Here is a 22,388-nt window from a genome sequence, read left to right on the forward strand (position 1 = left end):
AGGAGAATCAAGATGAACTTGACTCTTGGAGTCCTTAAGTTTTTCTAGTGGTGATGGTGACAGTGCTTTCTAATGTGTTTTACACCAAAAAAGTGTGTATTCAGTTCAGGAGTGATTGAAATATAAGTATCACAAAGGTGCATTTTTAGGGTGTTTCAGAATAAAACCAAACTTAAAAAATATCTCCTTATACAGGACTAATGTAGTTATGCTCTGTCAACACACAGAACCAAAGGATAACTTTCCTACTTAAAACATATTCATGTTGCTGGTAGGTTTATATAATTTTTCTCTGCTGCTTGCAAAACTAGCATACTGGGATGCCAAACAAGTCTATTCAGAAGAGGAGTCTTCTGTAAAATTCGGTTGACAAACCTTTTGGAACTGAGCATGAGGCTGTTTTCTATACCACAGGCTTCTGTCAGCACAGCTGTGTCGATCAGGGGTGTGAAGAGGTGTGAATGCTGACAGATTTAGCTGTTTTGGCAGAAGCCATTAGCAGATATGTTATTGTATTGATAAACCTTTTCTTTTGATGGTAAAATTGGTCTGCTCAGAGATGTGTCTCCATAGTTTTACATTCTCGTATGAGGCATGATTTGGTCCGGAAAGTTGTATTTGCCCTATGCTTGTGCTTTGCCAGTACCTCTAGAATACTAAAGGCCCCTGGCATTGATACAGACAAAACTTCCAAAATGTATTGGTAATCCAAACTAATATGAAAAGGGTGGAAGCTGAAAGGAGGCATGTTAAAACAAAGGTTGCTGAAAAACAGATGGGAGCTGACAGGACCCCTTCTCTGTCAGTAGGATTGATATCCTTGTATGATTCAGATCTGCTGTGCACCTCCAGTAAGGTGGGCTTTTTAGCTGAGTGACACTAAACTTTGAATTTCTGCTGCTTCTGTCATCAGCACACTAGCAGCAGCTAGGGTGTGTTTTTTTTTTTTTTTTTTTTTTTTTTTTTTTTCCTCCTTCTGTGATTGAGCTAGCCTTTTGCCCTGGCATTAAGCATCCTAGCAGGAAGGCTTTGCTATTTTGTTCCACTATTATTTCTTCATTCACACGTAGCTTGAATGTCTAAAATACTGTGAGTTTAGGAATAAGAAACAGTTGAAAGTGAGTGCTGTTCTTAAACACTGTGTTCCTATTCATTGTTCAAAATGAAGCATATATGAAGCTTAATGAACAAGTCATAATTCTTCCTTGCTTTAAAACTAAGTATTGACTTTCAACTGTGCATGGAAGTAATATTTTTCTTATGACTTCACGCTCATTGCTTGTTCTTTCATCTGAGTACCAGTATTTTGTATAAAATCTGAAACTTCAGGATCTTGGACTCTGTCCTAATGAAGAATACCATAGCAGACAGAGAGCCTGTGAGTCATAAGATTTGACACTGGGTTAGTTTACAGTGAATGAAACCAGATTAGGCACTGAAATCCTGGATATGAACAGCATAGCAACACAGTACAATTGTGGAGACACTTACTGATGGCTTAATGTTTATTTTTCAGTAGCTATTATACTTGGACTAGTGCCTAGCTAAGTTAACAGAAATAAAGCTGGAAGATTTTAGGCGGCTTCAGAAGCCTTGCAGTAGGCTTTTATAAAGCAGTATTTGTTGTGTTTAAGCTTTAATATCCTAAAGAGAAGACCCAAGAAAAGATCACCAAACATTTTATTTGTTATTACTAAAGATTTCTCTGCTGGTTTCCAAATGGAATTATTTTTTTCAGGGAATCTCCTGCCTTGTGACCTTCTTACCTGTTTTATGTTGTTTTATTAGTCTTTTTTTCCTTGCCTGATAGACTTATTTCGTATGAAAATCGCAGGATTTTTTTTTTTTTTTACTGTTTAAAATGGTGATGTTCTGAGATTCACCAAAGAATTGAATGTGACTTATTCAAATGGCACAAAGATCCAGTGTCTTTGTGCCCATTCATGGTATTTTCTGTGGGTGGTGTTAGATTGGTAGGAAGACTGTTAAGTAGCTGGTGTTGACCTGAAAATGTTTCCCAGTAAGCATATGGTCTTCATTATTTCTGTTTTTAAAATACTGTTGTAAAATAGAACACTGTATCAGTAGCTAACAAAGAAAAAGAAAACAGTTTTGGGTGGAGAGGACGCAAACTTTTGCAAAATATAGGCTATTTTTCAATTTTTAGAAACCAAAATGGTGGCAGTATCTGGCACTTTTCCATGTACTTGAACATTAAAAGCACTCTGCATCCCAGTGTTTATGTCAGAGTTGGCTGAAACCCACTGATCTGCAAGTTGTCTTGTAGAGAAAGCTTTGTCATTGGAAGGTGTAGATGTTACTGCAAAGTAAGGGTGTAATGGGAAGAGGTTTGTGGATAACAGCATTCCTATAAGTGAAAGTTCTTGTAAAGAGAAGAGAATAATCTGTTTGTGATACATGGGACAGGAAGTAACTATTAAAATTTCAGCAAAAAAGATTCCAATTAAACATTAAGAAAAGCTTTCTGACAGATAGGATGGCTTTCTTGTCCAGGAGTAGAGTACTTGTGGATATTTCAAAGTCAAGATAGGGGTGCCTAGTGCCGTTGTGATAATGTCTGCATGAACCCTGACCACCTTTTCAGGAGGAGAATGGGAGGCCAAAATTTTGTAACATCTTGCAAACGAGTACATCTTTCAAAACTAATTTTATAGAACTGTGACTACGACATGCTTACTTGTATAGAACTATGTTCTTTGTACAGTATGAAGGAGTATTATGTATCACATACCTGCTCGGGTTATACTATATGATAGTCAGTTCTTTTATTTCTGTCAAAGTCAAGTCATGATCTTAAGATATGTGGGAGTGAATTTGGTAATGAATCTTAAATTTTTATAGCATTCAAACTGAAAAGCCGAAATATAGTGAAAGACAAGGTATGGAAGTAAAGATACCATCTCCAGTGCTATGCATTGCTCTAATTCTATTACCTTTATTACAGTTCTGAAAACCTTCACAAAGTAATGTCCCAAGGTGTTTAAGTACTTTGTCCAATGTAAAGTTTGTTCAGTCTGAACAACTTATCTTGTTATATTTTATATCTTGTTATATTTTATATTGTATTTATTTATTTAGAAGGTGTTTCTTATCAATGTCAGAGAATTTGATTAGAGATAATTGTGTTAGGAAAATCTTTAGACGGGAAAAAAGACAAGTATGAGGAAAATCTTTAGAGGGGAAAAAGACAAGTATGTGAAATACCAGCTGTGTCCACTATGGATTTTTTTTGTTAAGGCCAAAGATTCTTTTCACATATGACCCTTCCTAAGGAGCCAATTGGCAAAATCTGTTAGTACAAAAATATTCAAGTTAGGCAATACATTGAATTAATCTGTTATTAGATTCAGCTGTTTCAAGTAACCAGATGCATTTAGTTCTTACCACTCCACATATTAAATTCCTGTAAATGATCAGCAACTATTATATTTAACTATGCATTGTATAATCAGGGAATCTGTTAACGCGAAGAATATTCAAGATCACTTTCATATGTATTTCCAAAAAAAGGCTCTTGCAACTTCTCTTTATGTTCACGTAGTCTTTAATGTACTGGTAAGTTACTGTGACTTTCTACTTTCATCTGATCTGCAAGAACATTTAAACTTCAAGCTGAGATTTAAACCATCATTAGGTTGCATAGAAAATTAATGTTCTATCAGGACTGCAAATGAAATTCATGTTAAAATTTGTGCTTTTTGAAATAGGGTGTAGATGTGTGCTTATTCTTTGAGATGAGTGAGGGTTGAGCTCTGTGTGTGTATTTGGTGTGTATAAACCAAAGAGAACTTGGGCTCAAAAAGTATCAGTAAAGTTGCCAGGTTGAAAGGACAGCCTGGAATTTTAAGAACTTATTGTATTCCATATAACTTTATTAATCCTCTTTGGGAGTTAAACTTCACAGATTTTTTTTTTTTGAATTTTTGAAAAAATATTTGGAAAGTTTAGAAAGAATTTCATACTGATTTTGGGTTTGACACTTCTCCACCTTCAGCCCCTTGAGGGACTGACTATGTATTTGATCTCAGGGGGAGAGTTCAGGGTTACAGTACACACACTCGTGTGTGTGCACACGTGTGGAAGCGCAGCCCCTGGGTGTAGCAGAGTGCTTAGTCAAAGTCAGCTTCTTAACTGGATGCTGCTGCACAGATTTGTCTGTCCACAGAACTATGTATATTCACAACAAATGAAGGTCTGTTCAGGTAATATCCACTTTAGAATGAATGTTGTCTGATTCAGATGAAAAATAATTATGTACTTAAGTAGTTACTTTAAATTTCTGTCATAGGATAAAAATGTCCTTACCAGAGACTACTGTGTATCTGTGGCCTCAGAGCTGGGCCTTCTCTAAGGCCGTCCTGGCACTGTACTGCTTGGCCATGGCAGTATAAATATTCATAGAAAATACACCTTGCAGGTACTCCTTAGTTTTACACATTTTTCACTACAGAAATAGCTAAGTTCTTAATATCTCTTGAGCTGAAGTTTGGTGTATTTCTGTTGACTCCTGGCTGATGCCCAGCATTTAGCCCGGTGCTTCTCAAAAAAATTTGCTCTCCTACCTTAGCAGTAATAGCATGGCAGAGGTGTGTGGCTGGGGTTCTGTCGGAGTTGGTGAGGACACGCAGAGGTTAGACAGCTCACCACGGTACGTTGCTAGTTTCTATGCAAGTTTTATGGCGTGGATGGATTCTAGAAGAATGGCATTGCTACACTGCTAGGAGTAATTGATGTCGCTATTTAAAATTAGCTTTTACAATATAAGTATTTGGAGTCACAAGGTAAACTTTATCTATACTGAGCAGGGTACAAGGATTGAGCTGTTGCCTTTAAGAGTGTGTAGGTAAGAATATTTGTGTAAACCGAAACAATATTGGGGAATTTGGGTGTGTCTCAGCCTCCTTACAGGATGGGGGAAAAAGTTTGAGTACTTAATCTGAATGTCATCTAAAAGCTAAAGCTTTTAATTGATTTTTTTTCTTTTTTTTTTTTTTTTTTTCAGAAAAATGGTTACCATGTTGCATTTGATTTCTGAGGTCATGTAAAAGAGTGCCACCTTCTAGACTGGGAAGCTGGTGCTGCCTTAAAATTCAGTGCCAAGCTAAACTTCAGCTGACTTAGCAAAAGAGTGATGGCAGCATCTCTTAGGTAACTACAGTTTAGGTTATGGAGGCAAGAACTGCTTTCTTTTAACTTACATTTGGTTTATCGAAAGGCTAGAAGAAGTTTTCAGGCTTGATTAAAAGCCTCTTGAAAACCAGGCTTGCGTTGTTTGAACCGGTCTGTGGCTGCCTCCTAGAAGTGTGGTTGGTGTTTTCAGAGCAGTTGCGTGAGGCTTAGTACCCAGATCGCATGAAGATTGCATGTAGTTGGACAACTGGCGGAGGCTGTTGTTCGTCCCCTTCTAGTCTTTCAGTAGGTAGATCCTAGCAGAAAGTTTTGCATTTGATTTAATAATTTTATTTTAGCTTTGCCTTCCAACTTATGACACCTGATTTTGTTTAAATATAGGGTTAGAATGTCTGAATCGGCATGTGTAAAAGCAATAAAGTAACTGATATATTTTACTTATTCAGAATTGTCAATTGGGAAATGAAATGGACTTGTCAGATTGTTGGTCAGATTTCATGCCTGCTGACTTAAGTTTTTTCGGTTTTTTTTTTTTTTTTTAACTCCTTTTATCTCTCTTGACAGTTTGCTCTGACTTCACCTTTTTCGTATCGGTTCTGATCTCCTGTAAGTTTGCCTACCCAGGAAGTTGTACTTCCTTTCCTTCTGACCAACACATGGCAAGCATTTTCCAAAAGTCTTTACTCACTTTGCTAACGTATTTGGCAGCACTGACATTGCAAAGTTTCATATAATGCGTCTGTTAGATTTTTGGCTTTTGTCATCACAGAGAATTGCTTGTGTTCTTCTGCTTGTTTCATTAATCTTTATTAAGTAAAGATGTAAGCTGTCTTTAATTGAATGTTTTCTTTTGGCAATAGAACAAGTCAAAAGGTGTTTCTCATTAATTTGTTATTCAGCAGGGATAGCCATCTATCTGGATTGAATTTGTGACAATGTTTAGGCCCTATTTGTAGAAATGCCTATGCTGAACATATTTTTCTATGTTTTGCTCAGAATATCCTATACAGACTGATTTTATAATGTCATTTGTCATGTGGGAATTGAGCTACAGGGAAGTGGTCTGTGTTGACAGCATGTCTCCGTGTTGGTTTTTCCTCTCCCTTAGTACAATGTGTTTTATATTTGGTCTTATAAAGTTTTATCATGCTATCAAATCATGAAGAAGTGCAGAAATGATGGCGTTTGGTTTTCTCTAGCATGTGATACAAATATTTTGGACAAAGGTCATAATGAGAAATGCTGGCCCCCCCCCCTTTTTTTTTTTTTAATGACACAGAGAAGGATATTCAGAGTTTCCTGTAGCAGTTAATTACAGGGCAGGGTCATCATGAGCTTGAAAGCAAATTGAATTGAAGAAATGAGAGCAGCGATTTCAGGTGTTGCATGACTTCTTTTGTTTGCCTTCCAGCTCCCATGCTTTTAGTATTTTTTTAAGATTTACTTCTTTCTCTGTTGTTTCGTAGAAGGTGCAAACTGTGTTTATGACCCACTATCCTGAGGGAAGTGTTAAATTGCAAATCAAATGCACAAACCTGAGAAATGAAGAAGCATTTCTGTTAAAGTTTGTTAAAATCCCGAATGAATTTAAGGTAACCTACATAAAAATATTGGTGTTAGGGTGATTGTCCTTCAAGTGATGATATTGCAACACATTGGCGCCCGTGTATTCCAGATGCTTTCAGGCAGCTCCTAGTTGAAATGAATTGTTTTTATACACGTTAGGAATCCTGTCATCATATTGTCAGTAACTCCTAAGCAAGGAAGCAGGATGTCCAAATGTGTGTTCAGTACATGTCTTGGAATAGCGTAGGATCTACGGACACATGGAACTTTGTCTGGGACAAAGTTGTTTATTTGGTTTCCCTGCTTTCTTAAAATTTATGAAGAAGTCTGCCATAAATGTAGCTTAAAATCCCACTGTCATCTGGAGAAATGAAATAAAGCTATGTTGTATCTAACATAGTATTATAAAGCTAAACCTGGAAAGACACATTAGTCTGTTTTTTGAAGAGTTCTTTTTGGAAACAGTTTTTGCTAACATTTTTAAATTTAGTGTGACATTTTTGAGCATCTGGCATTTGGCAGCTTCGCTACTAACACTTTTATGCAGTCTAACTGCTTTTACTGTTATTACATTTTTCCTAATCTTCAGCCTGACCTTTCTCACTTCATAATATTTATTTCTGTCTCTCAGAAGAGAATCATTTAGTGTAGATTCCAAAGCAAAGTATATCTCTCATGTGATAAATATATTGACCTTTTTAAGGTGGATAAACTAGCAGTAGCTTGGTATGACAGTGTTATTTTTTCCCAAACTTTTGTCCCATATGATGCCTGTAAATACTATCATTTTTCCTGTGTTATGTGCCAAAGCTTGAGTGCCATCACATGGCACTTGTGTACTTAGCACAGAAGTGATTAGCTTCATTGTGTCGGAGGTGACTTCTGCCTTACAGACTAATTGGCCCCTTTTCATCAGAGCAAGAATGTCACACCAGCCCAAGAGAAGTAGCTAAGATTTATTTCCTATTGAAGAGTGTCTGTTTACTAGGTCTCTCTGACCTAACTAGAAAAATCTGGGGGAAATAAATACTTTCTGTCCTTCCCTTTGTCAGGAATTGTGATGTATTAATAACGATGTAATTTAATCTGATAATAGCAGCAGTCTTAGTTTTAATTGGAATGGGTGTATATTGCCAAATTCATGGGAAATTTGTTTTAATCCATTTTACCAAATGGATCTTCAATCAGTTGCAATTAGTGTCTTGCATAGTTACTTTTGTAATGTCCTCAGCTAGTGATGAGGATCTTAGTGCTGTTGTAGCTTACTGTTTATCTTGATGTGTTCATCTCTCAGTTTTGCTAGATAAATATTTTTTAGGCATCATGAGTCTTCTCTTATTGCTCTGTATCAAAGATATGGCCATCAAACAACTGGAGGCTTTTTTTAGAACAGCTGTGAGTTGCATTATTTGATGTTAGCTGCCTTATTTTATGAAACTTTGTCATATTTCCCCAAATTTGAAAAAATAGGTACAGGAACAGAGGTATATGTCACATTAAGCATGTCTCATTTTGAATATACATACACTGTATGTTACGCTGCAGACTAACAAAGGGAGACAGTGGAGACCTTAGTTAAGAATATTCTTTCAAAATTTTCAGCTGCAAATTTATCTTAAACCACTCACAAGTTCTGAAAAACAGAAGATGTTAAGTATCACCGGCATAATATATTATATAGATATTAATATATAATAATAAATATCACAGCATGTCTGTGATAAGAACACAGTATTGCCAGCGGGATACAGGACTGCAGATGGAAAGCTGTGGCATTCACTTTGCAAATGTCTGTCATAAAGGCCCACGTTTCCCTTAAGCTGATCCAAAGTAGCCAGTACAACTTGTTCTTTCATACTGGTCTCATACCCAGTTCATTTTTCTTGCTCACAAAAAGGTAAAGACAATAAAGGTATGCTTTATTATGGAGAAGGTAGGCTTGGCTGCAGGGTCAGAAGAAGAACAGAAGGATTTAGATGTGACTGTGCTGAATAAGCAAATAGTCCTTTAGTGGACAGCTAGAGTTTGTGTGTCTAGTGGTTTCAAATGCTTGCTATGCAGATTATATGATGTTTTGACAATGAGAGTTTTTAGGAGGTACTTGGAGATCCGACTGGAGGTTATTGTGACTTGTAACTGGTTTGAATGTGAAACTGATGTACATTTTGCAGTAGAACAAAACCGCTCATACTGCCAACAGTTTTGAGATCTAGGTATGTAAGCATGTCGCAGGTATCAGAATAAATTGTGCCTTCTTAGTGCAAGGTGTAGAATAGGGATTCTGGGGGTGTGTGCAACATTTTTTGTTTTTGTTATTTCCAGATTCCTTTTCATACAAATCTAAAACTTGACATGGGATTAAGCATCTATGCAGCTCCCTCCCCATCTGAAATAATAAAAGAGTTTTCTAAATCAAATCAAGTTTAAGTTCGTTTGTCTCTCCTCTGAAATACATTCCCAGAAATAAAAACTTTTTCACGGGACCTAAGGGTCTAAAATAATTTCTCTGCTGGTGGAGAGTATTTAAATATTGCCTGTCGCCTAAGGAGGTGAACTCCACTAGAGGGCAGTCCAGAGCAAGAGTGTGATCAGTTGCCTTGTTTCCTCTTCAGACCTTTGCTGTAAAGTCTATTCTTTCTGCATTCAACAGGGATTATCTTTTCAGCCCGAAGTATTTTTTGTTGTATCTAAACCGGATAAGCCGGTAACTATGTTATACTAAACAGGAACCGATATTTAGGGTTAAGCATGTGTAATTGCAAATCTATGCTTTTGCATGCTCGACTTAAGTGTGGGAGAGTGCAGGGTATTTGGACAAACAGGAACTTCAAGTGGCATTTTTATATCTTTAAGAAGTTGTTTTATTTATTTTTATGTATATGTACACAGATATAAAAGTCTGTGTGTATATATTACAATTATGGTGAGATCTGTGAGCCAGGCTGAAAATTTTCTGAATGTAATTTTGTGCTCTCCTTCAAACATTTTGTATTTGTGCTCATAGTTGCTTCTAAAACTTCTGCACTGGTTTGCTCCACTGACCTGTGTAGTTTAGTAGAGTGATAAAGTTCAGCCTCTGATTTTTGTCTGGATAATGACATCTTTCATTTTTAAGAATAGGTGTTTGTTACTTAACTCTTACAGTTAGATGGCAACCTCTTCCAGGCATTTTATATGTCCCTAGTTCCCAGGGCAAACCATCTCCAATGACAACAGATTTTGTTCCCACACTAGCTTTGTCGGTTCAGAATTCAGATCAGAAGCAAAATTATGCATTTTTTTCTGGTTAATCTACTGTGACCTGTGAAAACTAATTAAACATTCCTTAGAACCTCTAATTTTAACCAGAAAACCTTGTTTTGAAACCAGGCTGCTATAATGTGTGAAAAGGACTTTAAAAAAATCATATTTCTAAAATACCACTAGAAAGATGCATTACTTGTTGCCTGTCACCTTTTCTGAATATAGTATAGTGTTTGAGGGATCAGTGTTTGTCCTTACCAGAAGAGCATTGCAAAGCATTTTATAGTTGTTCTGTCTACATACTAAACACTTAATTTTCAGATGTTTTCTGTTTATGAAAACATTTGTGTGAGCAGACGTGTTGAGATGTCTTTTCTTTCTTAATAATTGAGGCCAGTACATAATTTCTCACTTACTTCAATATGCTTTTCACTATTCAATTAAAGTTGTTTTGAGTATGTTTGTTTTTTTTTTTTTTTTTATTGAGCAAGATTCTGTGTTTGAAGTGGCCCCACACATTTAAATGGTTTTAATGCTACAGTTCATTCCAATGAGATAATGGTATATGTCTAGTTAGAGCCCTTCAGAGCATTTTTGGTTGATCCACCTTATTTTATTTGCTAGTCCTCTGATGTTTGAAAATGAAAACACTGTTGTTTTCTGTAAAGTGTGTGAATATGAAAGGAAATGTCACCAGTTGTTCTCTAGGGTCTCAGTCAGCTGTTGTCAGAGACATGGTTTTGAATAAAACGGGGTAAACTGGTAGGTTTTTTTTCTTCTCTCTTGTGAGTAGTGAAGTCAATAAGGTGCAGGTTTGACCATAAGAAAAATGTCTAATCCTTTCTTCTGAAAAGTTTATTTTGAGGCCACATTGACAAAGTTAATGTGTTGTCTGTCGTATCCTGATATTTATTCCCTGTGACACAGAGTGTAGAAGTTGAGTTCTTCCTCAACTTTGCACAATGTGGATCTGATGTCTCTAGAGAAATAGCAGGTAATTAAGATAATTTGTGGTGTAATGGGGAAATCGGTATGGCTAGTGGCAATTGTTTTGCCTGGTATGATTTACTAAATACTAATTGGAGTAGCAAAGTGCGTTAACTCCAGTTTGAAGTGATCATTGTTCTCTTGCACTGTACATTAGAAGCCATTTACGAATTTTGTATGTAACAGCCTTGGTCCAAGTGGAGGAGCTGAGGAAGATTACCCCAATGACTGACTTTTAATTGTGTGCTGTAATGAACATAGCCAGTGCTTAGATCATTACATCTACCAAACAGACTGTCTGTATATAGAAAAGACTGTTCTGGGAGAATAATTAAAAGGAGTTTAGGAGATTAAGGAAGTTATCTTGCAGTATATGTTGAAATATTCTTATTTTAATACTGTCCTCACAGCTAAGAGTAATACAGAAACACTGCCTTAAAAGTGCCAGCCAAACTAGGAATCTTGTCTGTGACAGGTATCTCCTAACAGTTTGCTCCTGCAATTAGGGGATTTCTCCTAAAGATATTTGAAAGGAAAAAGAAAGCATAAGAATAGCTTTTGGATTTGCTACCTCTTTGAGGAGGAGGAGAGACTCTAATATCTGAGTCTTAAGGGCTCTGATGGTTTCTATTAGTTCTAATAATAGCAATCAAACATGTTGCTCCTTCCCTGATGACTTCTCCCCTCTGTGGTGGTGGTCACTGGGTCTATAAAAAGAAAACCAGACTTGGCTTTTTGACTACTTAAGGTCACTACATTGTACAGGTACAGTATATTAACTGCCTCCAGTTTCAGCCTTAAATTATTAGGCTATACCATGACTGAACAGGGCAGTAACCCCTGGCAGAGGAATAGGATTAGTGTCTGGATTTGTAACCTTTTCAGTTGATCCAGCAAGACCTCCTCAGTGGGAAGATTTTGTGGTGGCTGTTGAAAGAACATGTTGAGTTAAAGCAGACAAAAGCAAGACAGCATCCTTCTGGCTATAGCTGTTCATTCAAAGTTAATTCTATAGCTGAACAAAGCTGTATTTATGTAGTTCTGTTAAAGTTTTTCTGTATTTTGTGTTTCATTGTTGCTAACTCTTGTCAAACAGATTGTGTGTACTTGCTAAAGGGCCAACCTTCCCCTCTGTTGTAAACAATGTTTTATTTCAAAGGTAGTTCTATTGATGTGGAATAAAGTAAGAGATGTAAGAGAGGAACAATTAATGTGTCTAAACCACAGTTCCATGATTTTGGTATCGCTTGTGGTATTCCAGGTAACTTTATGGCAGAGTGGAGATATAACTCAAGCAGCATGGGCCCAGTTGGACAGCAGTTGGAGGCCCGTAGAGATACCATGCAGCCTCCAAAATGACATCTGAATCCCACCTCAGCTGACACAACAGATTAAAAAAGGGATTCTACCCAAAGTGAATGAAACATAGGAGGGCAAGGAATCTGTCTAGAATTAATACTAAAGACATCATCAACCTGCACAGGATAAATCTAACAGTAAACTCTTAAAAATATGCAGGAATTAATAGAATACAGTAGCATTCATTGGTTGTACAGTGTGGACAACTTGTGAAAAAAAGCTGATGAGTAATACTAATTCATTCCTTTTTGTACTAATATGGTAATATGTGCTTGTCATACCTGTCCTTGATGGAATTACTAATTGTTCCCTTTCTGTTTTAGGTTATGGTCAGACTGGTCCAATGGTTCAGAGAGGTGGATATGATTCCATTGCAGCTGCTGTTTCTGGTCTCATGCATATCACAGGGCATGAGGTATGGTGCTCAACTTAGAAATCTAATAGCTTTTTTTGTGCTATATATGAAACCTGATGCTGCGTGGAGCAAGTTAGTTTATGCTAAGACATCTGTTATACATGCACTCCTGAGTCTGACAAGAGACATATCTCTGGGAATCTAAGAAAATGATAGTACTTACATCCTTCAAGTATCTCACTCCAGGCTTACAAAGCCAACACCAGAGAAACAGAAAATGTAAGACAAATGGTATCCTAAATCTCTAGTGAATAAGCTGACAATTTATGCTAACCTGTTAATGGCCACTTGTAGTCACTTCAAGAGCTGTAATAGACATATTGTTGACACCTGGATGATGGAACCATACATATATATGGGAATTCTCACCTATGCTTTGATACTGATATTCCCTCTTTGAAAGAGGGAATTATGAAACCATCCAAGTAACTCTGACAAACTGTCTTTTTCATCATCCTGCCTGAAAATAAGCAGAGAGATGCCATTAGTGTTTCTGGAAAAGATTTATGTGCTGCTATTTCCACCTATATCCAAGGTAGCTCCAATAGTGCAGGAAGCATAGAAGGAGTCTAGTATCTGGATTTCAGGGATGCATAGAATGTGTGTCTTTACCTTGGAAAAATGCTGGTCAAATAAGCGTTTACTTAACCTGACTTTGAATCACCTACAGATGCAGGGGATGTTGTCTCCAAATGTTGCTTAAGTGAGATAGTGTTACAGGTCTGTTCTAGGCATCATAAACATTAGTTTCTGTGGTGGTGCTGCTGGTACTCTGGAAGCAGTAGTGCAGATCTTTAGAATATGATACTTGCATGCCCTAGATAAACAAGGAATTAATCAAGTTTCTGTACTTAGTGTCAGATACTCATGTTTGCCTGGGTTTGTTGAAAGCTAACCAAGCATGATCTGGATAACTCAACTGTAGGATTGATATTCTGCAGATAGACTTGTTTTCTGCTGAGAACAATGGCAAACATCCGAACTCTGTGCCTTGTGGCAATTATTGTTACCAGAGCCCTCCTTCCTATTAAAAGAAGAAGAAGAAAAAAAAAAGTCAGGCATTGTTAGACTGAGTAAGCTGAAGGATTTCGTGCCTAATGTCCTACGACAGTCTGCCCATTGCTGCCATGTTAATGATACCCATAGGATGTTCCATGTCGGAACACGAAAAGACATGAAGTTGAGCGCAGTCCTTGCAGGTACTTCTCAAATGTATAATGCACATATGCACTAAGCAATGACTGACCACAGTAACTGTAGTGCAAATAATCTTTAGATTCTGACCCTGATGTCTGTAGAGTGAAGGTTAATATTTCCAATTCAATGCCAGAAACCTCATGCACACCTCAAAATATACCAAACAAAATTGAATGGGAGTATAAACTGGTAGAAAGGGGCAAGTGTTGTTGGTACCATATGAATTATGTATGTTGAAACAATTGAAAAAAAAAATAGGACCCTTGTAAAGCCTTGCATTGATATGTGAACGACAGAAAATACAAGTGTTATACTGAATAATTGCATATAAGTTGTATTATGAGAGTAATAGTCCTCAGTGGCCATTATGAAGATGGATTTTATTAAAAGGCTGTGGTAAGTTGTACACTGGAAGTCCAGATGTTCGCATCACCTCACCAGGACTTGAGGCAATGTAATCATAGGAATCATTTAATCATTGTTAGTAACAGTTCTATCTATTCACTGGGGGCTCTTAACAATTCATTTAAACTTAGTCATTCTCTTGCATGATTAAAATAAACATGCTAAAACTTGCTTCTAATTTTTCCTTATTTTAAGTTGTTTATATAGTATTTCATCAGTTTCCCAAAACCCTTTTCTGATGTATAGTTCTGTTTGAAAGACTTAAGTGGTCAATGACTCCAGAGAAGCAAATGTGCCTTTTGTTGTTGTAGTGAAAATTTACTCACGTGGTTTTAAAATCATATTATCTGCTTGTTCGAAAGTTACTTTAAAATAATAATGTATTATTAATAGTAAGATTTTCCATGTTCTACGTTTATGTTCATGTCATTGGGTTGTATTTAAAATTCTACAAAACCAGCTCTGAAAAAAAGTAGAAAACTTTGTTTCAGTCAGCATGTGGAAAAGTGGCCAAAGCAAAGAAGAAAAAAGAATCTTACTGACTTTTCGTGCTGTCTTACTTTATTAAACCTTGAATTACTTGCTGACTAGATAACATGGAATTCATATACTAAAAGTAACATGACCATTTGAAGCATAACCTAGTAAACTAGAATATGATTTTTTTTTTCTTAAATAAAATTGAAAGTGTCAGTCTTATAGACTAGGAAAAAAGTCATAACAGATTGTCTTGGCCGTGTATTGCATTGCAGTAGGTATGGGTAAATCAGCATAATAACATCAGTATAGCAGTGCTCTGTGGAAACTTCCCATTAAACAAGCTATTGAATGTGCTTGCACAACGGTCTTAGAGGTGTCAGCTGATGCAGTAGACAAATTATAATGAATTAGAGTAACAGTAGCAAAACATCTACATACATCACCAAAGTGCTTAATTTTGAGGTATGCTAATATGTATTTACAGTTCCTCACTAAGCATTTTAGTAACAGGATATTAAAAATATGTCCTGTATCTGACATTTTTAAAATGGATAGAACTAATAGCAGTATATATTCCACATAACTTTATTGGGTACTGAGGCTGTGCCTCCAGTCAGTAAAGTCTTACTATTAAGCCATGAAATCAGTATATTACCAGCACAGGATTTTGAGCAAAACTTAAACCTTCATTAAGTCTGTCACATATATAACATTCATTTTCTTCAATATTTTATATTTCATGTAACAGTATGATTTTTGAGGCAGTGAAGAGATCAGTGGAAGAGATGGAAATTTCTAACTGAAATGTATTTTATTCAAGCTATCTTTTTATAAAGGAGATAAAGTTAGTGTAATACAAATGTGGAATGTGCCAAAGATATACAGTAATATAACATTTGGCACACAGTGTATACCTCCTGAAGGAGAGGCAATATCATATTCTTTACACGTCTGATTTTTAAGATCTGAGAGAAGATTCTTGCATAAAGAAATCCTGAATGGCTTGCCTTTTTTTTTTTTTTTTTTTTGCTAGGAAATCATTGTTACTGCAATGACTTAATGCTAATTATTTTGAAATGCTTCTGAGCAGAGTTCTGAAGCTTGAAATCAGGCTGTAACTTCTGCAGTATTGCAAAGTTACATGCACAAACAATTGCATTTGTGCTAGTGTTTTTGGTGATTGTACAAAATCAAACCCATTCAGTGTACAGTGGAATGTCATCTTTAAACCATGTTTTCATGTGCAGAAATCTGCATGGAGTTCAAGCTCTTACACATGTACTTGATTACCTCTGTATTAGAAATGTATGACACCTGTGAAATTTGAAATTCTAGTGTGTGTATGAAAATTTACAAGCAATAGTGGGGAATCTGTTCTGTGTAAATCTGTACCACAAACCCATTCTGAATAAAAGTAATTGCTTCAAGCAACATTTTTTCTTTACACAAATTAAAATATGCTAAAGGAGGAAGTTTACACTGATACTTTTATTGTCCCGGATGACATAATTTATAGGTATTTCCTGGTTAAACGTCACATTCAAGTTTCATATTTGATGAATAGAAAGATTTTATTTAATTTTTTCAGATACATCCGTACCAGATGAATATCACTTTGATGAAAATGTCTATGACTCATTAAGGCAGTAACTTGAAATTAATTAAATAAAACCCAATTTGGTTACAAATTTCCTTCCATCTTCAAGTGGATTATAACATGCAGTTTTTGGTATTTAGAGTTATTGTTATGTTGGTGCATTCTTTCTTGCTGAAGAAATATTTATGTTTTACTGAACACGAGACAGCAAGACATGATTGGGATCTACAATACCAGAGGGGCCATTCTTCAGCTCAAAACCAAACAAACTGCAACAAAGGAGTACACGTGGTGTATAGCTCAGAGCTGTTGAAAAATAAAGCCATTGCTGGTTCATATTAGCTTCAGCAGCTATTTCCTATCCATAATGACTACTGGACTTTGAATATTTTTATTAAGCATGTCATTTCAGAACAATTTCAATTTTTAATGGATCATTTTTATATTACTGTTGTGAGTTTGGGTAGAGAAATAATGTCAAAAGGCAAAAAAATAACTGGAGTGGAAGCTTCCAAAACGTGTTGTGGCTATCTCTGGGCCAGAATATGTTCACAAATTGTAAAGAATTTAGCAAATATAAAAACCTAGGAATAAAAGTGTAAACTAGTGGCAAGATTGAGCAATACCAAAGTGCAGTGATGGAAGAAAAGGTCTGCTGTATGGGAGTGGATCTTCATTGTTTCAATGAGCAAAGGGCATGTCCCGGTGCTGCCTGTAATTAGGGTTCAACCCAGCCCTTGAGCCTGGATGGCAGATTTGTTTGCTGAAATAAGTATTTTCTCCCTGACTAGGGTTACATGCTGTCCTTCTACCAGAACAGTAATACGACTTTTGGCTGGCAGAGGTGATGGTGTTTGTTACTTTTAAAACAAATCACTTGAATAAAAGCTACTGGGTAGATCCTCATAATGTTAGCTACACAGAAGTACTGCTGTGCTATCAGAAGCCCTGTCTAAAGAAAAGTTTCTCCGTGCGTGTACCTTTATCCTTCCTATAAAGCAGCTTTGTACCACTTGTTCTGCAGCATAGAGGTGAAAACCTGAATGACTCTGTTGCATAGTACTTGCAGCTGTGCATCCTGCCACAGGAAGGCTGGCTTATGGCACAAGTGGACATTAGAAGCTGATTAAAGGGTGAAGATGGCAGCTACTCATGGATCTTGGTAGAAAGACCAAGGAAGAGCACAAATTGTGTGGATTGCTGCAGAATTCTAGGTTGTGGAGTATTAGGATGAAGTAAAGCTAACACGTTAAAAATAATGTAGCGGTATAGTGCTAGTAGTTTGTAGAAGTGTTCTGTAAGGGGAAATTCCGGAAGTATTTTTAGAAATAAAGGTGAACTTTTTACTTAGGCAAAGGAAGTGTTTGCTTTAAAATGTTAGGTGGTTTAGTACTTGATGAGGTAAGTGCTGGAATCAAAGCTCAAGAATTCAAATTCACCTGTAACAATCTATTAAAATTGTCATGATTTTTATATCTTCAGGGTGTAGTTTTCTCTATCAAGGATGAAATAAATGACTCTTTGAAAACAGTGGAAAGTGTTTTCAAACTAGGAATGTTGCTGCACATCTGTTTGCAAAATTTTAAGTCGTCTTGATTTCCTGTTATCCTAGCAGCTTGGTTGCAATGAAGAAAGAACAGTTTAACAAACTGAGAACTTAGAGCAGATAATATGGGCAATTTTTTTTTTTTTAATTCCGATTTGTATTTCTTTGTGATAGCTCTGAGGAGCAAGCATATTCTCACATTCTATTTAACTTTCTCAGTAGGCCTATGCATACAAAAATAAAGAATTTCCTTTCCTGTTTTCCCCCAGAGCTGGGTACAAGGTGAGTGGTAAATGGATGGAACCTTTGAGTTGTCCTTTCCCTTGGGAATCTGAAGTACTTAAGTGTAGAGTATGGAGAAGAAGAAATAAGAGATTCTTTGAAAACCTGAAGTACTCACTAAAGGAAGAGTGCACTTTAAGGATGTGTAGTTTATGCATCATCTTTCATGTGTACGCTTTATATAGTCACAGGCTAATCCTTACTGCAGTTTGAATGATAGTAACTGAGATTTTTTTATTTGTCATATTTAATACCAATTTTATAATTTTGTTTAGTTACTTTTATGATATGAATAAAATAGCAGCGTTTTCCTTCTTATATAGAAAATACTGTACCTGTACTACAGTCTTTTTTCCTAGACTTGACTTATTAATGCAATTGAAAATGCAGTATGATATTATTTTTCTTAAAATATTTTTTAACTTATACATGATTTGATACCAGGCTTATGTAAATCCTGTTGGAATGCAAAAGAAAAAAAAATGTGGTGAAGATAAGTTTTAAATGTTTTACTTGAAGCCAAGACACTTTTAAAAATATAATTATCAGTAAACATAACGCTTGCAATCTTACAAGTATGACTGCACTTGGAAGTTTAGACATGACTAATTAATTCTGTAAATTTCATTTAATTGAATTTATGCTAGATTAGTTTAAAGGCATTTATGGAATTTTTGACAAAGGTTATTATTTATCAAATATACTGATTTTAAGTTGAGTTATGATTCACTTAAGTGCTGAAACTCCGAAAGAGTCAGTTAGCTTTGCATTGGTATTTGTGGACTGAACTTCAGGGTAAGCAATTACTGTCAGAGACAGCATCCAACCACAAACTTTTCAGACTAGGAAATGGGAGAATGTCTCAGAAGCAGCACCTTTAAGCTCCTATGATAAAAGCCTACCTTGACTGAAATTATAAGTTCATTTTGCCATTGACTGCAGATGGGCCATATTTTGTAGCAGTGATTAGGGAAGTTCTGAAACACATGAAGTAAACCAAAGGTTCTTCCCTTGATGCTTGAGAAAGAAATGACATTCTGAAAATGGAGACTTGAACCACCAGCTTTCCAGTGATTGTTGTTCAGAAGGTCAAGGAGTTGCACGTACTTACATGTGTAACCTGTACACGTGTAAATAAAAATAAGTTGTTTTTGTTTTCCCACTGAAAGCCTGGGGTGTGTATATTGGAAAATAAAACCCCTGAGATTTAGCTGGGGGAAGGCCAGAAGAAGAGGGAGAAAAAGAGTGAGAAGAGCTAAACAATGTGGTTCGGCCTGTCGGACAGACATGTACCTGGGTCAGTGTACTGTGGAAATTCTTTAGACCTTTGGCACCTAGGCTTGATGAAATTCAGTTTTCACTGGATTCTCTTGTCTCTAACGATATCTCTTTTCTTTTTGCACTGGTGAGTTGAAGCATTATGTTATTAGGCCAAAAAGTAGCACAATAAATCATTCACTATTTGTAGCCTGCAGCGTTGTGAAGTTAGTGTTGTGTAGGTACTGCAAGAACATCTGTTCTTTGGTGGTAAATTTTATACTTTAGTTCATTCAAAGATACTCTTCTTGCAGAAACATGTAAACACTTTTTTTCAGATGAGTCTGGTGAAGAATGTACAAAACCACAAAAAGTAATGGTTTGCCTCTGCTTGTTTTCTTTTCTGCTTTTCTTTTTTCTTCATTTTTTTTTTAAATTGTTTTGTTTGGTTTTGGGTGTTTTCTTCTTTTTCTTCAGGATGGTGAGCCAGTTAGACCAGGAGTAGCCATGACAGACCTTGCTACTGGGTTGTATACATATGGAGCAATTATGGCTGGTTTACTTCAGAGGTATAAGACGGGGAAAGGACTGCACATTGACTGCAATCTCTTGTCATCTCAGGTAGGAGTTCTAAAATAATTGCTTTTAGTTGCAAGGATGTTTGAGCCATTTAGATATAAATTAATGCAGATTAGTGCAACTAATGACAACAATAATAATGAAAATAATGGCGTTAATGACAGTTCCCTTATTCTGCAACTCTGGTAGTGACCATTTTATATGACATGCATTATATTTGGTTTTCGCTTTTTAGAAAGGACCTCCACACTCTTTGAAACATTGGTTAATTAAGGTCTATAATATCCCTGAGGTTGTAAGCAACAATTGTAGTAGATGATTTGAGATAGACAAGCAGAAATTGTGAAACCACTGATGGAAGAGAGGCCTTGGCACTGGGTAATAGTACTATCAGAGTGACTTGTGCAAAATCTCCCAGAGTACTCAAGTATCAACCAAATGTCAGAGTAATGTAATTCAGGAGATCTGTCTTTTGGCTCTGGGAATTAAAGAATAAAGAAATCTTGAAGATGCAGCATTTTCTCTAGGCATGTTAAAGAGAAATCTCATCAGAATTGTAAAGACAAAGATGATGTGATCATGAAAAGTATGACACAAATAATGAGAACGTTAAATTGTCTTTGAACATGTAAGCACCATTGGTGCGATGGTTTATAATTCACAAAGAAGAAAATGATGATGGCAGGAGCTGCGTATGATCAGATTGTACATTGTCTTGGTGACAGATACTTGATGGTAGTAACTGGGTATATGGTGCATAGGAATTTTTGCGTACATTTAAAAATATACAGCAAAACTGTATGTAGTACTAACTAAAGATACTACAGTGTGCTGATATTTTCATCTTTATTTAGTTGGGTTTTTTTCTTCTCATTATAGCTGTCAGTACATTTGAGAGATGGTAGAATGCCCATAGTGCAAAAAGTTGGCTGTGGTGTGAGCAGGAGGTTGGATAAGATGACCTCCGAAGGTTCCTTCCCACTTATATCATTGTATGTTAATAATGATTGAGGTTCATGATTGAGGTTGCTCTTTTTTTAATAACTACTACTCTCGTTTAAATACCTACTGAAATCAGATCTGGAAAGGAGGGGAAGCCCTTGCCTAAATAAACAAAGAATTTTTCATTTGTTTCAGAAACGTTTGTAAGGACTAAACTCTTAATTAAACTTTTGTATATTTGTAAATGTTGTGTCTGTATTTGAAAAATGTAATAAGCGGTTTAGAACTATTTTTAATGTATGTTGAACTTATAACTATTTTGTGTATATATGGAAGGGTTTTTTTTGTTTAAATTATCATAGTGTTTTATATTATGGCAGCTTCTCCTTGATCTTTTTATTTTCTAATTTTCTTAAAAGGACTTCTGGTAATTTCTATGGATTTCCATAGTAATTCTGTTATTTTTTGATTCCTTGTTCTGCTGTCTTTTGGCTTTCTTAAATGGAGCTTTCTTGACTGACTTGATATTTTGTCAAATGCTGAAAGTATGAAGAGTTGAAGTCAGGTGCTGCTCTAACTCTCTTCTTTTATTTCACCTTTGTCACCTCACTTGTCTTTAGAATCTTTGTCCTTGCTTAGGATAGATTTGGCTATGTACAAAAGTGTTCTCATATTGCAAAATTTCCATCTGAAGTTCCACATCATCCTTTAGGCCACTCACTGGCATGCACAAGAAAGGGAATGAGACTTGCATAGGTCAGTGAACAAAGCGTGTATGGTGTTTGACTTCTACCTGCTAAGCTAAATAAGTGCTAAATGGTAAAGGGACAGTTTAGTGATTCTTTTTTTCTTTTACACGTTAACTCATTCCATGCTTGTTATCAAATTATAGTTATCTAAAAGTTATTAAGAAATAATTCCAGACTTGCACATTTTTGCAAAATAAGTGTTTTTATTTACTTCAGTGTTGGGTGAAATAAACTGAAATAAGTTGGTGTTTTGGAACAGTGTATGAGTGTAAGCTGTAATTCAGAAAATAGCTATGTTGTTTTAGATAACTATTACTTCAGTCCAAATTAACTTTAGAGTGTTGATTCAAGACTGTAACGAGAACACTTATTAAACTGGAAAAATGTGTATGGTTGAGGTGCCGGGGTACCAAAAATAAACCCATGTGATCAATCCCATTAAAAAAAAAAAGTTAAAATGAATGAAGAAAAAGGTAAGTGCCAGCTGACTCTGAGAACATCTAGTTTTCATGGTTGGTTTTCTTCCTTTTTGCAAAACTGGTGGTTACTTGTAAGTTTTTAAGGGTGAGTGTACTAAGAAAGAGTACAATAGATCTAAAATTTAGTGTAGAAGGAGAAATGGCTCTTGCAGGA

At 36.0% G+C, this 22,388-nt stretch overlaps 1 protein-coding gene across 5 annotated transcripts in view; it reads left to right on the forward strand.

Moving 5' to 3' along the window:
• SUGCT (succinyl-CoA:glutarate-CoA transferase) overlaps positions 1–22,388 on the forward strand; it is a 337,763-nt gene that overhangs the window by 28,649 nt on the left and 286,726 nt on the right. For all 5 annotated transcript variants that reach the window (XR_005827518.1, XR_005827517.1, XM_040591739.1 and 2 more), the window contains exons 7-8: positions 12,630–12,721; positions 19,963–20,106. Coding sequence is in view for 3 of the 5 variants with exons in the window: in XM_040591739.1 (XP_040447673.1) it covers positions 12,630–12,721; positions 19,963–20,106 (236 nt within the window). In the remaining 2 variants the exon portion in view is untranslated. The remainder of the gene's footprint in view (positions 1–12,629; positions 12,722–19,962; positions 20,107–22,388) is intronic.

This window comes from Falco naumanni, chromosome 4 (assembly GCF_017639655.2).
Source record: "Falco naumanni isolate bFalNau1 chromosome 4, bFalNau1.pat, whole genome shotgun sequence".
In the NCBI taxonomy this organism is placed as follows: domain Eukaryota; kingdom Metazoa; phylum Chordata; class Aves; order Falconiformes; family Falconidae; genus Falco; species Falco naumanni.